A 13,215-nucleotide genomic window follows, 5' to 3' on the forward strand; every position below is an offset into this window, starting at 1 on the left:
TTTGGGTGATTTCTCTTAGGGGGATGGAATAACCCTCATCCAAAATAGATATATACCTTCCCAGTTTGTATAAGATAAAGGAGAACAAGCAAGGCATAGAAATACAAGCAAACATCCTGTTACTTTTAAATATAGCTTTAATCTAATAATATTATATATTAGAGTAAATCAATATTAGGGGTGGGGGGTAGGTTAAATAACTTTATGACCCCCTTCCCGAGGACTATGTGCCAACTTTCAGTTGGGTCTTTGAAAATCAACCAATAGCGTCGAGAATATTAACACAGCCAAGTCGCTACAAAAGAGCAGAAAACTACTTGCTAGCAGACGAAAAGGTCCTTAACAGGGGGATCCAGGTAGTTGTCTGGTTATACATCTATATCTATAGATTTATTGTTATTATTTCAGGCTAAGCACGAGTCTACCATCGGAGAGCTTGAGGACAAGCTGAGAAAGGACCAGACACAGAAACAGGAGCTAGAGAGAACCAAGAGGAAGATCGAGACAGAACTCAATGACGTCAAAGATCAGCTCAACGAGAGAAAACAGCAGGTATTATATTTCTGGAATTTACTCATGAAATATTTAGATGAATTAAATACAAACCATAGGCTTCACCCCTTGCATGTAAGAGGGTAAGAAAGGACAGGATAAAAGTCTGAAACTATCACGAAACTGTAACTTTTTCAATGTAGTTTTCAAGTTACACACAATTTTGAAACTTTCTTCAAGTATTAGCTTTTTATAACTTTTACAATATTCATGTATTTAATGTTAATTACCTACATAGGTTTTGTGATTAAAATTGAATAAAATCTACACAGAGTTGACAATGCTTTGATTATTAATATCCCATTCTTTTGTTCAACTCTCTCCATTTCTCTCTCTCTCTCTCTCTCTCTCTCTCTCTCTGGCTAATTAATTTGTAACCTGATCCTTGTATTTTCAGGGATTTATGGTTATGTTAATAAATATAAAAAAAGTATAGAATTTATTCAAGACCTTTCTTTTTTATTTTAATTATAAAATTTAAAGGAAAGTACACATGTAAATACTACTCAAAATGTGGCAATTTTAATATTAATTTTAATGCAAATTTTGATATAGCCGCATAATCGGAGTCCTTTAAAATGTATATTTTTAACCTTATTATTTGTCCATGCGTCCCTGGTGCTATATATATATCATTCTGCCAAGGATTTTTATACGGTCCAACCCAGGAATAAGGATAGGGAAAAGATAAGTAAAGTTAAATACAGCTGATTATATGCAACTTTAAATGTACCTCAGAATTGTGCTTCTGTAACCTTTGAGTTCAAGCCATGCAACTAAACTTAATTTTTAAATATCACTAAAACTACTTATATATATCACACATTGCAGTTTTGCAATACTGTGCAGTATTATGCAGCGCCTAGATTATATTTCACTAGAATTTTTTTGTTTGTTAAATGTACTTTTTGTCTTACTGATATTACATCAAAGAATATTGATGAATACTCTAATGCAATGAATATTACTAACTCTAATTAAAAAAAATTCTTGTTTAGATTGAGGACATGCAGTTGACTCTGGGCAAAAGGGAGGAGGATGTTGCCCAGGCCCTCATGAAGGTTGACGAAGAGGCTGCCGCCAAGGCCGCTGCACAGAAAACTCTGCGCGAGATCGAATCCCAGCTCGGCGAGGTTATGGAGGATCTTGAGGCCGAGAAGGAGGCCAGGAACAAGGCGGAGAAGCTGAAGCGCGACCTCAATGAAGAGTTGGAGGCTCTTAAGAATGAACTGCTCGACAGTTTGGACACAACTGCTGCCCAGCAGGAGATGAGAACTGCCAGAGAGAAGGAGCTGGCCTCCATCAAGAAGGCACTTGAGGATGAAACCGCGAACCACGAGCAGATGATCACCGAGATGAGACACAAGCACGGACACGAGGTCTCCCAATTGAACAATAACATAGACCAGCTCAAGAAATCCAAGATGGCCGCCGAAAAGTCCAAGTCCCAACTGGAGGCCGAAATGGCCGACTTGGCTAATGAACTGAAGAGCGTCACTGGAAACAAACAGGAAGCTGAGCGCAGGCGCAAACAGCTGGAGAACCAGACTGGCGAACTCACTGTCAAGTATGCTGAGAGCGAATCGCGTTGCAACGAATACGCCGACAGGCTGAACAAACTTGAAAAGGAGATGGATGCCATGACTGCAGCCCTTACAGAGGCCGAGACAAGAGCCGCACAGGCCAGCAAGTCTACAGATGGTCTTGAGAGCCAGCTTACTGAAACCATTGCCAACCTTGAGGAAGAAACTCGCCAGAAACTGGCCCTCAGCAGCAAGCTCCGCGCTCTTGAAAGTGAAAAGGAACATATGCAAGAACAGCTGGAGGAAGAGGAGAGCAGAGTCAAGACTCTTGAGAAGAACCTGAATACCAGTGCCAGCCAGTTGGCAGATGCCAGGAAGAAGGCGGAAGAAGAGGCCGAAAATGTTGCCAGACTAGAGGAGATGAGAAAGCGCACCAACAAGGAGCTTGATGAGTTGACCCACAGAATGGAAGAGCTGCAGGCTCTCAATGACAAGCTTGACAAAAGCAAGAAGAAAATGTCCCAGGAACTGGACGACGCCAACGTTGAGTTGGACAGCCACAGGAACAAAGTCCTTGAGCTGGAGAAGAAACAGAGAAACTTTGACAAGATCCTCACTGAGGAGAAAATGAACGCTGAGAGAATCAGCAATGAACGTGACAATGCTGAGCGCGACGCCAGGGAGAAGGAAACCAAGCTGCTGAACCTAAACAGAGAACTTGAAGACCTTCAGGGTCAACTGGATGACAGTGAGCGCTCCAGACGCCAGCTCCAGGTTGAGCTGGACGACCTGGCCAACACCCAGGGAACAGCAGACAAGAACGTCCATGAGCTCGAGAAGGCCAAGCGCCAGCTGGAGCAAGAGCTGGCTGAACAGAAAACTCAGCTTGAAGAACTGGAGGACGAGCTGCAGCAGACCGAGGACCAGAAGATGAGACTGGAGGTGAACATGCAGGCCCTTAAGACACAGTTCGAGCGCGACCTCGCCGCCAAGGAGGAGGCTGGCGAGGAGAAGAGACGCGGCATGGCTAAGCAGATCCGCGATCTCGAGGCCGAGCTCGACGAGGAGCGCAAACAGAGACAGGCTGCTGTCAACGCCAAGAAGAAGCTGGAAACCGACTACAAGGACCTGGAAAGCACCATGGACATGAATAACAAACTGAAGGAGGATGCACTCAAACAGCTGAAGAAGCTGCAACAGGCCATGAAGGAAATCCAGCGCGACGCAGAGGAAGCCCACAACAGCAAGAACGACGTGCTCGCCCAGAGCAAAGATCTTGAAAAGAAAATCAAGGCCCTCGAGGCCGAACTTGTCCAGCTACAAGAAGACCTCTCCTCCGCCGAACGTGCCCGCCGTACCGCCGAAACAGAACGCGACGAACTGGCCGAAGAATTATCCAACAGCAGCGGCAAGGGTGCACTGGCTGTTGATGAGAAACGCCGCCTGGACGCCAGAATTGCAGCCCTGGAGTCAGAGCTGGAAGAGGAGCAGACCCAGAGCGAGATGTTGATGGAGAGAGTTAGGAAATCCCAGATCAGCGTGGAGCAACTCACCACAGAGCTCGCCACAGAAAGAGGAAACGCACAGAAGATGGAAAATTCAAAGGTACACTTTTTTTAAAATTAACCATTAATATATAACTACTAAGATATATAAGTTTGAGAGAATTTTAATGTTAGAGGGAGATTTGAAATCTGCATCAAATTTTAAGGATTTTTTTTATAAAATTCGTTTTTTTGTATAATTCTTTATCTAAAAGCGGAAATACAATTTAAGTTAATTAATTTTGACATCTGTGATTGGTGGATTGAAAATTATCTGCGCTCTGATTGGAGAAGCTTAAGTGTCGCACATCATTTAACCAATTAGAGCGCAGGTAGTTTCCAATCCACCTATCCTATTGGTAAAATTTATGAACTTAAATTGTATTTCCGCTTTTAGATAAAGAATTATACAAAAAACGAATTTTATAAAAAAAATCCTTAAAATTTGATGCAGATTTCAAATCTCCCTCTAACATTAAAATATCTTCCAACTTATATATCCTAATAACTACAGTTATTTTTTAATGAAAGGTTTGAATCATTAGGAATTCTTTTAGTATAAAGACAAAATGTATTGTTTTTCTGCAGGTAATCTAATACTATTATATTTTACGTAATTTTTTTCTGAAACCTATTTACCTCTGAAAAGTGTCTTTTTTTTATGCCTTTTCGTCAATTTAAGGCCCTCTGAAACACTGGTTTCCAAAATGTTAATTTTGTGTATCGCTCCTTTTTTCCTTCGGATGTTTAATACTTATTTAATTGCTTCAAAATCAGTTTTAAGGTGTTTGTATGTCTGTTTACTAAAGAACAGTGATCTGTTTTTCAGTTTTAAAAGAAATAAGTTTTTAATTAAACTATTCTTGTTATAATGGATTGTTATATTAGATGATGCTGGAAAGACAGAACAAGGAGTTGAAGGCAAAGTTGGAGGAGCTTGAGAACAGCAACAGAGCCAAGGCCAAGGCCGCCATTGGTAAGCAAAGTTTTCAATTGAGGGAGTGAGGTGTGAGGGTGGAATAAAAAGCAAAGTTGAAGAAACTTTAGAATATTTTGAGGTGCTCTCCCTCAAATACATGGATTTTTTTTGCTATGGCCAACTACTTCTGGGGTTCAAACCCGGCGGGGTTACACAGTAAACAAAAGTAAACCTACGAAAAACTACATTTACATCCTTTAATTTTAATTTAGTTGTAAAAAAGGGGGGGGGGTGGGGGTGTTATGTCCTTGAGTTAATTTACAAAAAGAGAAATTTTCTCTATCATCATTTGGGATATACATCAATTTACCGTCCAATGTCTTATCCCTTAGGATCCCTGAATCAAATTGGTACTACATTTCTGATAACTAATTTATCTATTTTTAGCTGCCCTGGAATCCAAGGTCAACAATCTTGAGGAACAGTTGAGCGCTGAGGCTCAGGAGAGAATGATTGCTGGCAAAAATAACAGGTAAATATCTCGCCAAGTGGATTGGGATACCTCCATAATTTATGTGAAGCTTGCCCCTAAAGGTATCATGTGTTTTCAAGTTTTAAGAAGAAAACGTAAAAATCTTTTTTTTTTTTTGGGGGGGGGGGAGTATTTTTTTCTTGAGGCGGCGTTTTTCTTGAGAGAAATAGTTACAAACCTTTTCTGGACCTACTAGAAGCTTCAATATTAAGGAGAATTATGTAGGTTCAGCGGTTAGCGAGATACTTCTCTAAAGTCAAACACAAAGATACACATCCTGTTATTTTTATATAAGAATAAAATGGGAAATGTATTGGCGCTATAAAGTAAAAGGCATATAGTTTAATAATGACTCCATATCAGCAAAATAGCCCTTCCCATTTTGAAGGTATATTAGCTTATAGTTTCTTTTTTTTGATTATAAAAAAATTAAGTTATACTACTTGTCCCAAATCTTTTCTGTTTTTTGTTTAATATTTTTTACGGGAAAGTAAAATTATAGAATCAAGGGGAAAATAATTACAACAATTTTCAAATTAATCCAGGAACATTCATTTAGACTAATAGCCTACACCAACTTGCCAAAAAATAGATTCGCACAATCAGAATTGTAAAAATTGTACCCTATTTCACATGGATTTTAAAAAGGGGTATGGGGTGGAAACAGGGTTCCCCCCCCCCCCAATCTCTAAAAAAAATCTGAAAAACACCACACAAAATCCTCACCCCTAACTAAAATTGAAAGTAGAGGGTCGACTTACCCCCCCTCCTTCTCTACCTTCCCTTTAATTAAAAGACTCTAGGGGAGTAGCAACTAACAGTAGTAGGTATGAAACAGCAAATTCTTTGTATATAGATAAAAAGTTTTGGTCAATTCTATACTCTGTAACATAATATAAAGTGTAGCTAGTCTAAATTACTAAAATGCAGCTAAATTAGGACAATTTTCAAATTCTTTCGGACATTTTTACTCTGTATATAAAAAAAAGCATCTACAAGCAATAAAAATCATATTAACTATGGATCTTAAGGGTTGAGACATTGGACGATAAATTGATGTACATTCCCAATGATAATCGACAAAATTTCTCCATATAGATTAAAATTATCGGTTGTCTGTACGCTAATAGTCTGGAGGCAAGTAATCAAAATTAAAGAAAAATAATCTTAATATCTTAATATCTTAATATTAAAGCCAACGAATAGTTTAAACATGTTTTAAAAACATCGGGAACCAGTGTAATTTACAGTCCAATCACATCAGGATAAGCGGGGGAGGGATTAGTTTATCGTCATGATGATTTGATTATTTATCCTAACTTACCAGCACTAATAATTTTTAGGTTTAATATACTCGTGTAAAATATTAAAATTGCAAATGATTATAACCTTTTACAGCTTTCAATGGGCACCACATACACAGGGGTTCATTCACAACCGCAAATTAATATTTTTAGCAGCGTAGCTACTCTATAAATAACGGGAAGGGAGACGACATTGGGCTGTTTATTTCACCAGTCCCCAAAGTTTTATAATATCGTTTTCTTATTCGTTGGTTTAACATCTTTGGTGACTTTAATTGAATTTTGATTGGTTGGTTCAATAGGTCTAGTGTCCAAACCTTTCAACCGTTAATTGTAATCTACATAGGGGTAATTTTGTGTATCATCATTGGGAATGTACATCATAATTTTAGTAATTTATATACCAGATAAATAGGATATGACAACCGAATTATGCGCATTATGTTTTTTTTGTCATATATGCGGATTAAATTATAGTCGGATAGGATAGAACACCCATTCAGAAACTATGAAGGCGGTACAAATCGATACAATATTACTTGGATGTTGCACCAGATTTTCATGTACTCTGATAAAGTGACGCTCGCAGCTGGCTAATATAATGATACCCTTCATCCACCCGCTTTACCCCATTCTCTGCTCTCCTTCTGGATGAACGAACGGACCAATAAATAAGGTTCATATTAACAAGCCAAAGTGACTAAGAATACTTATTGATTGGTAAAAATTTTCGCACAATTCCCCCCACTCTTCCCTTGAAAACCCTACATTAAACAAAAAGCTTAGACGATCTCGTTTGGCACCAAAATCTTTTCTTTATTGAACAATGTTCTGGTATCTATTAGAGATCTGAGTATTGCAAGTCATCTATATTCTTTATAGACATATATATTAGGAAAACAGATAATGCATTTGAAAAAATATACAACAAAAAACTCTGGTGAATTGTATTTGGTCACTGAAAGGTTTGTGAAAACAAATCAATATCTAATTAGAGTAGTGTAATTATAATTTTTAAAAAAAATTTTAAATGGCGAAAATTTTAGGGGCAAAGCAATTTTTGGCTCAATACCAGCTGAGTATCCAAGAATTCCCCAATAGTAGCTGAGTATCCTCGTATATTTCCCAAGAGTAGATGAATATCCACACTTTTCCCCTATGGTAGTTAAATATCCACAACAGTTTCCTGGTATTTTCATTATACCCTTTCATAATGCTGATTCCCATGACAATAAAGCACATAATTGCAAGTGTGGTTACTGGGATACTCAGCTGGTACTGAGCCCAATTTTTTTTCCCGAATCACTTTCCCCTAACCTGTTGATGCGCGCTGTTAAACTATTAGGTTCAGATAATATGAAATCTATATTTATTGATATTACAAATAATAACACTATTATTACATATTCGTTTCAGTCAGGTTTTTACCAGGGAGGAGTGGAGGGGACGTTGGACTTTATATTACATGGTACCCAAAGTTTTATATCCACAATTCTTATTCGTTGGCTAAAAAACTTTGGGTACTAATATTAGATTGATTTTTAATTGGTTGGTTCAAAACTATTATTTTCATTCTACAGAAGGAGTAATTTTGTTCATTATCATTGGGGATGTATATCAATTAATCATCATTGTCTTATCCATTAAAATCCCTAGATTTCAAAGCCAATTTTTCTCTTTCCTATTTTTATATATCATTTTCTGGTCAGTGTACATCCATATATCACATTAATATACAAGTTAATAGACTAACAAACATATTTATACTAGCTTATGGAGTAGCAACGCAAGACGTTTTACTTTTACTGAAATGAATGGGGGGTAATGAGCAAAATAATTGCAAATGAAAACTATTCTACATTAGTTTGGGCTTAAATTGTTGAAACATTTATGCTTTCAGAAGCGTTGACACTCTATAAGTAGGGTCTGTAAGTACTTCGTGGAGTTATCTATCTTTTTTAAAGTATAGGCAGGTCTAGCTATTGTAACAATCAATTCTACAAAAAATCACGAAACCTTTGGAAGTTAGCTGGGGGTATATCTTGTTTTTTTTTCTCATATAACTGAAGAGGGGTGGGTAAGAAGGGGAGGAAACGGGGAAGGGGGTGTGGGGCAATTTTCATTTAGAATTGTTTGTCAGAATATCATACTGGTACACGATGTCCCGTACGTATGCGTACACACACTTACCTGTGCAGACTAGTACACACAGACACACCTACAATTACTTCACTACTGCATATTTTCATTTCATGGCTTCGCTATTAGTTAGCATAATTTTCCTTGTTAAACTGAGTTAGGGTGGGGTAGGGTTGCCCGTTATTGCCAATAAAAATAGATTGATTTTTTACCTACAACAAAATATTACATATTCGTTTTCTAAACTTGTATTTTTAATGAAAATTAGTTCAATGGACTAGTATAATACTTATTGATTAACTAATTTTGCAATGTAGCACTTAAAAAATTAATCAACTAACAAACAAACATCACTATGTTTAATGCTTAAAAAGTAGTAAGATATAGGGGGGGGGGGGGGTTATTTATGTTTTTTTGTCGCAAGTTATTTTGTTCTAAGACTTCAAAACAGGAGAAGTACTCTAAAATTTGGGAGGGCAGTTGTTTTAATAAAGTACAATGTAGAACTGCAAAGAAACGGCGGCAAAATCACCGCTCCCGCCGAAGATATCATCCATATATGTTATTTAGGGCATCTTAGAATTGCTCTATCTATTTCAATCTTTGCATGATGATCCCCATGACAGTTTGGTACAATTTAAAAAGTGTTACTACTCTAAAATCGTTACCAGAAATTCCCGACGTCCAATTTAAAAAAAAATGCTGATTCAAAACCTTTTTTTCAGAAAATTGGAGAAGAAGATCAAGGAATTGATGATGCAACTCGAGGATGAGAGAAGACACGCGGATCAATATAAAGAACAAAATGAAAAGGTAATTTTCCGTCCGTCCTATCAGTAACACTTTTCTCATCTGCTACTTAAGATAGACTTTTTTGTCATTACTAGTTAGAATTAATTCGTTGATCCCTAACGCTTTTAGGGAAATGTGAAAAAAATCTGCTTCTATTTGAGATAGAGGACTTAAGTATTTTAAACGTTTTGGCTAATTTACTGTCCACTGTACCCATCCTCCCTTGGTTGTATCTAGGGGTTGGACAATGGACTGATTATTAGACTTACTCAAATTTTATACCTAATCTCTTTTGTTATTAAACTTTTAATTTATTTAATTTAAGTTTTCAAACGTTTAAACCTAATGATAAATTCACTAAGTGAAAAAGTCTTTGATACTTCCCAGCTATTTATTGAAATATATTTCGGTGGACATTGCACCCTCATCAGTCTTGAGTTTAGTTGGATGTTAATAAGTTTTAACCTACAGAATCATTGATTATTTTTGTACACAAATAATCAATAACAAATTGTAATAATTTCTGTATTTTAGACTACCGCAAGGATGAAAGCTATGCGAAGGCAGTTGGACGAGGCTGAGGAGGAGATTAGCAGAGAAAAAGCACACAGAAGAAAGGTAACATTTTTAGACAATCTAATAAGGTCGTGCAATAAGTATCAAGACCAATGTGAAGCCTCCCTGAAACCAAAAAAAGCATAATAATTAAATGAAATGAAACTTCTTTGAAAACACCCTTTAATCACCTTTGATTGTTTTTGGTTAGTCTTATTAATTGATTGATTGATTGTAGGCTCAACGTGAACTTGATGATTATGTTGAATCCAATGAGTCTATGAGCAGAGAGATCAACAACCTGAAGAACAAACTCAGGTAGGCCAGGAGACACTACACATTCATTTTAGTTCAACTTTTAGTCACCAGATTTCGCTTTTCATTTGGTCAAAACCACGTTTTTATCCTAATTTCATATGTCTATTTTGAATATAAATTCTTGCTAATTAAGCTGACATATTGATTCCATCTTAAATTATGATTTCAGTTGTATAAAACCCTCTGAATAGTTAGTTAATCTAAGGTATTTCAACCATCCTTTAGCTTTTTAAAGAATCAGCTTCATGTCTTAGTCAAATGCCTCTATTCATACCATCCTAGCTTTAGTTTTAAGTAAAAAAATGCGCAATTGTCAAAGTTTTAGTGAATTTTTACTTGGCATAATAATTAGGTTGTCGACAGTGTATGAAATTCTGGACTAGCATGAACATTTCTTGTAAATATTAATACACGGTTTTTGTACACAGAAATTTTTGTATAACATTTTAATGTTTTCTTCTATTTATAAATAATTTATGTTATATTTTTGCGCTACTATTATAGACATAATTGTCCTATAAAAGATATCAATAAAATAAATTTTTGTGTACAAAAACTAATGTCAAATGGTGATAGTTTATTTTGTTATGTTGCGGGCATTTTAGCATGGGATAAGGAAGCTTTACAAAATAGTTTTAGTAAGAATTAAAACAGTTTCCCTCAAGGATTTTTATTGAGCAAAGAAACCTCCATATTTTTAGGGGAAAATATAAAATAAGTGGGGAATGGTTTTTCGTATGTTTTTTAATTACTTTAGATTAGATATTAGGTTATATTGGGCACTGGTTATGTGGTGTTGGGCTTGGAGACCGCCCCCCCCCCCCCCCCAGTATTTTCAAGTTTTTTTATAAAATAAGAGGGAAGGTGGGTTTCATTGCTCAAAAGGTACTTTGAGGGAAAGATCCAGATTTAAAAACATTTTGTACATTTGTGTTTGGGAAGGTTGTTTTTAAAAAAGTTGATAGGTATAAAGATATTTACTCTGAAGAAAATTTCCCCCCCCCCCCCCCATTTTATCAATCAACCAATAATAAAAAACAACTTGAGGAAAAGTTGGGGGGGAAAATTTTCTACGGATTTTTGTCTTTTTAAAAATTGCAGGGCTAAAAAAGTACTAATCTATATCCTTAAAAAATCAGGGAGTTTGAGGACGCGGAAAATCTTGCATTTTTACTCACTACTACCACAGAGTCTATGAAAAATAGGTTGGGATATGTTTGCTGTGTGACATTTTATATTTTCATTTAGTTAGGTGTAATACATGGGGGACATTGGACTGTAAATTGATTTATAACCATATTATTTTTGTTTTATTTTTTATTATTATTGGTTAAAAAATTTGGGTACTTTTTATCAAATTTTATTGTTTGGTTCTTAACTAGTAGTGTCCAAATTTTACAACTAATTATTTAATTTTGTGTATCATTATTGGGGATGCATATGAATTTATCGTCCAATGTCATATCCCTTAAAATTTCTGGGTGTATTAACAATTGATTTTCCGCTGATGCGGCCGTCGAGCCCTAAGTTTTATTAATAAAACTCATTTTTTGAAATAATTTATTGAATGTTTTAAAACCTACTAGAACTAAAACTGCCCCTTTTTAACTTTTTAAATCCTATTAATTTTTAACTAACATTCAGTTTCTATCATTTCAAGACATGTAGAAATCGTTTAATGTTTAAAATATAAATGAATACTAAACAAAAATCGTTGCTATGTTTTTTTCACAAAAAGAAATATACTTTTTTTAACATTTCTAATATTTGCCCTAGTCTTAATTTTAATGAATTTTTTTCTCGGCTGTAACTTCCTTTGGAATCATATTTCTTAAAATATACTGATATGCCAAATAAATCCTGGAACTAGCATAAAATATAGAAAGAATGAAACTGCATGCATCTTATTATTTTTGCTTTTGGTGTTAGGACCGGTTTGACGGGGCGCTCGAGCAGGTCAGCGCGCGCCGAGCTGTCTTCCTTGCTGCGCGAGTCAGAGAGTCCGTTGACCCTGTCCTCGGAGGATCTGTCCGTGAGGTCCAGCTCTCCCAGGTTCAACCACTCCACGCTCCTCGGGGATGGCGGGTAATGTGTTAACATCGGAGATGAAATAAAAATAATTATTTGGCGGTTTCCTCTTAAGTTACTAGTCGAGCACAGAATACTGCCCATCCCTACCTTCTTATTTGTAACTAATTGGAAATATGGTAAGGGGGGGGGTGGTAGTTTTTTTAATGCTTCAGTTACTTTTTTTAATGCTTCAGGGGTAGAGCAACCTATGTAAAGGGCCCCAACGGTTAGGCATAAGAAAAACCTAATCTTCCCCCCCCCCCCCTTAGTATCAATTTTAAAAATAGGGAAAGGGGGTTCAGCGCTCGATAGGCACTTTTAGGGAAAGCACCAATTATCTTGATTAATTTTTATTTTATCTCTGGTATTACTAACTTTTTTGTTTGTTTTTTAGTTTAGATCATTACTAACCTATAAAATATTCTAATGTGTGTTTTCATGGTTTAGGAATGGAACTCCAAAATAACTATTTAGCCTCAAACGGTTCAACTTATATATTAAGACAAAGTGTTATTTTTTTCTTTGAACTTATGTGCCAATACTGCTTTGTTTAATGTTTTCATGTATTGGGTTGTCTATTTCATTTACAATATAATAAATATTTCAACATGTTTCTCTATTGTCAAAACTTTGAGAATACCCTTGTAAAATTGCGTATTTTGGAAGCTTTTGTTTTAAGAATAAAATTAGCATGATACGACATAGATTAATACCTATAGAAACTTTAGTGTGCATGATTTTATCCCTTTTATAACACCTAAACATAACCCATTCATAAAGCGAAAAATGACATTAGTATAGACAAGAGTTACGGGGAGGTTTGCTAACTTGTCTTTATTATTGTTTTGAAATTAGTAAACAAAATTTACCTTTTGGTGGTAATGCATAGAATTTGAAAGTAAGATGATTACGACAAGCTAGCATCCCTCCCCCTCCATTCCTTCCAAAAAGAAGAAACTCGAGCATA

At 36.0% G+C, this 13,215-nt stretch overlaps 1 protein-coding gene across 7 annotated transcripts in view; it reads left to right on the forward strand.

Moving 5' to 3' along the window:
• Positions 1-13,215, forward strand: part of zip (myosin heavy chain 10) — a 206,062-nt gene that overhangs the window by 191,049 nt on the left and 1,798 nt on the right. For 2 of the 7 annotated variants that reach the window (XM_080170325.1, XM_080170326.1), the window contains 8 exons: positions 409-552; positions 1,551-3,680; positions 4,508-4,595; positions 4,986-5,070; positions 9,239-9,326; positions 9,840-9,923; positions 10,099-10,178; positions 12,108-12,263. In XM_080170325.1, the coding sequence (XP_080026451.1) occupies positions 409-552; positions 1,551-3,680; positions 4,508-4,595; positions 4,986-5,070; positions 9,239-9,326; positions 9,840-9,923; positions 10,099-10,178; positions 12,108-12,263 (2,855 nt within the window). Of the gene's footprint in view, positions 1-408; positions 553-1,550; positions 3,681-4,507; positions 4,596-4,985; positions 5,071-9,238; positions 9,327-9,839; positions 9,924-10,098; positions 10,179-10,347; positions 10,384-10,530; positions 10,576-11,317; positions 11,384-12,107; positions 12,264-13,215 lie in introns of all 7 variants that reach the window. The other 5 variants (XM_080170328.1, XM_080170329.1, XM_080170331.1 and 2 more) reach the window with 4 other exon arrangements.

The sequence above is a fragment of the Acartia tonsa genome, chromosome 8 (assembly GCF_053477335.1).
Source record: "Acartia tonsa isolate MP-2025a chromosome 8, ASM5347733v1, whole genome shotgun sequence".
NCBI lineage: Eukaryota > Metazoa > Arthropoda > Copepoda > Calanoida > Acartiidae > Acartia > Acartia tonsa.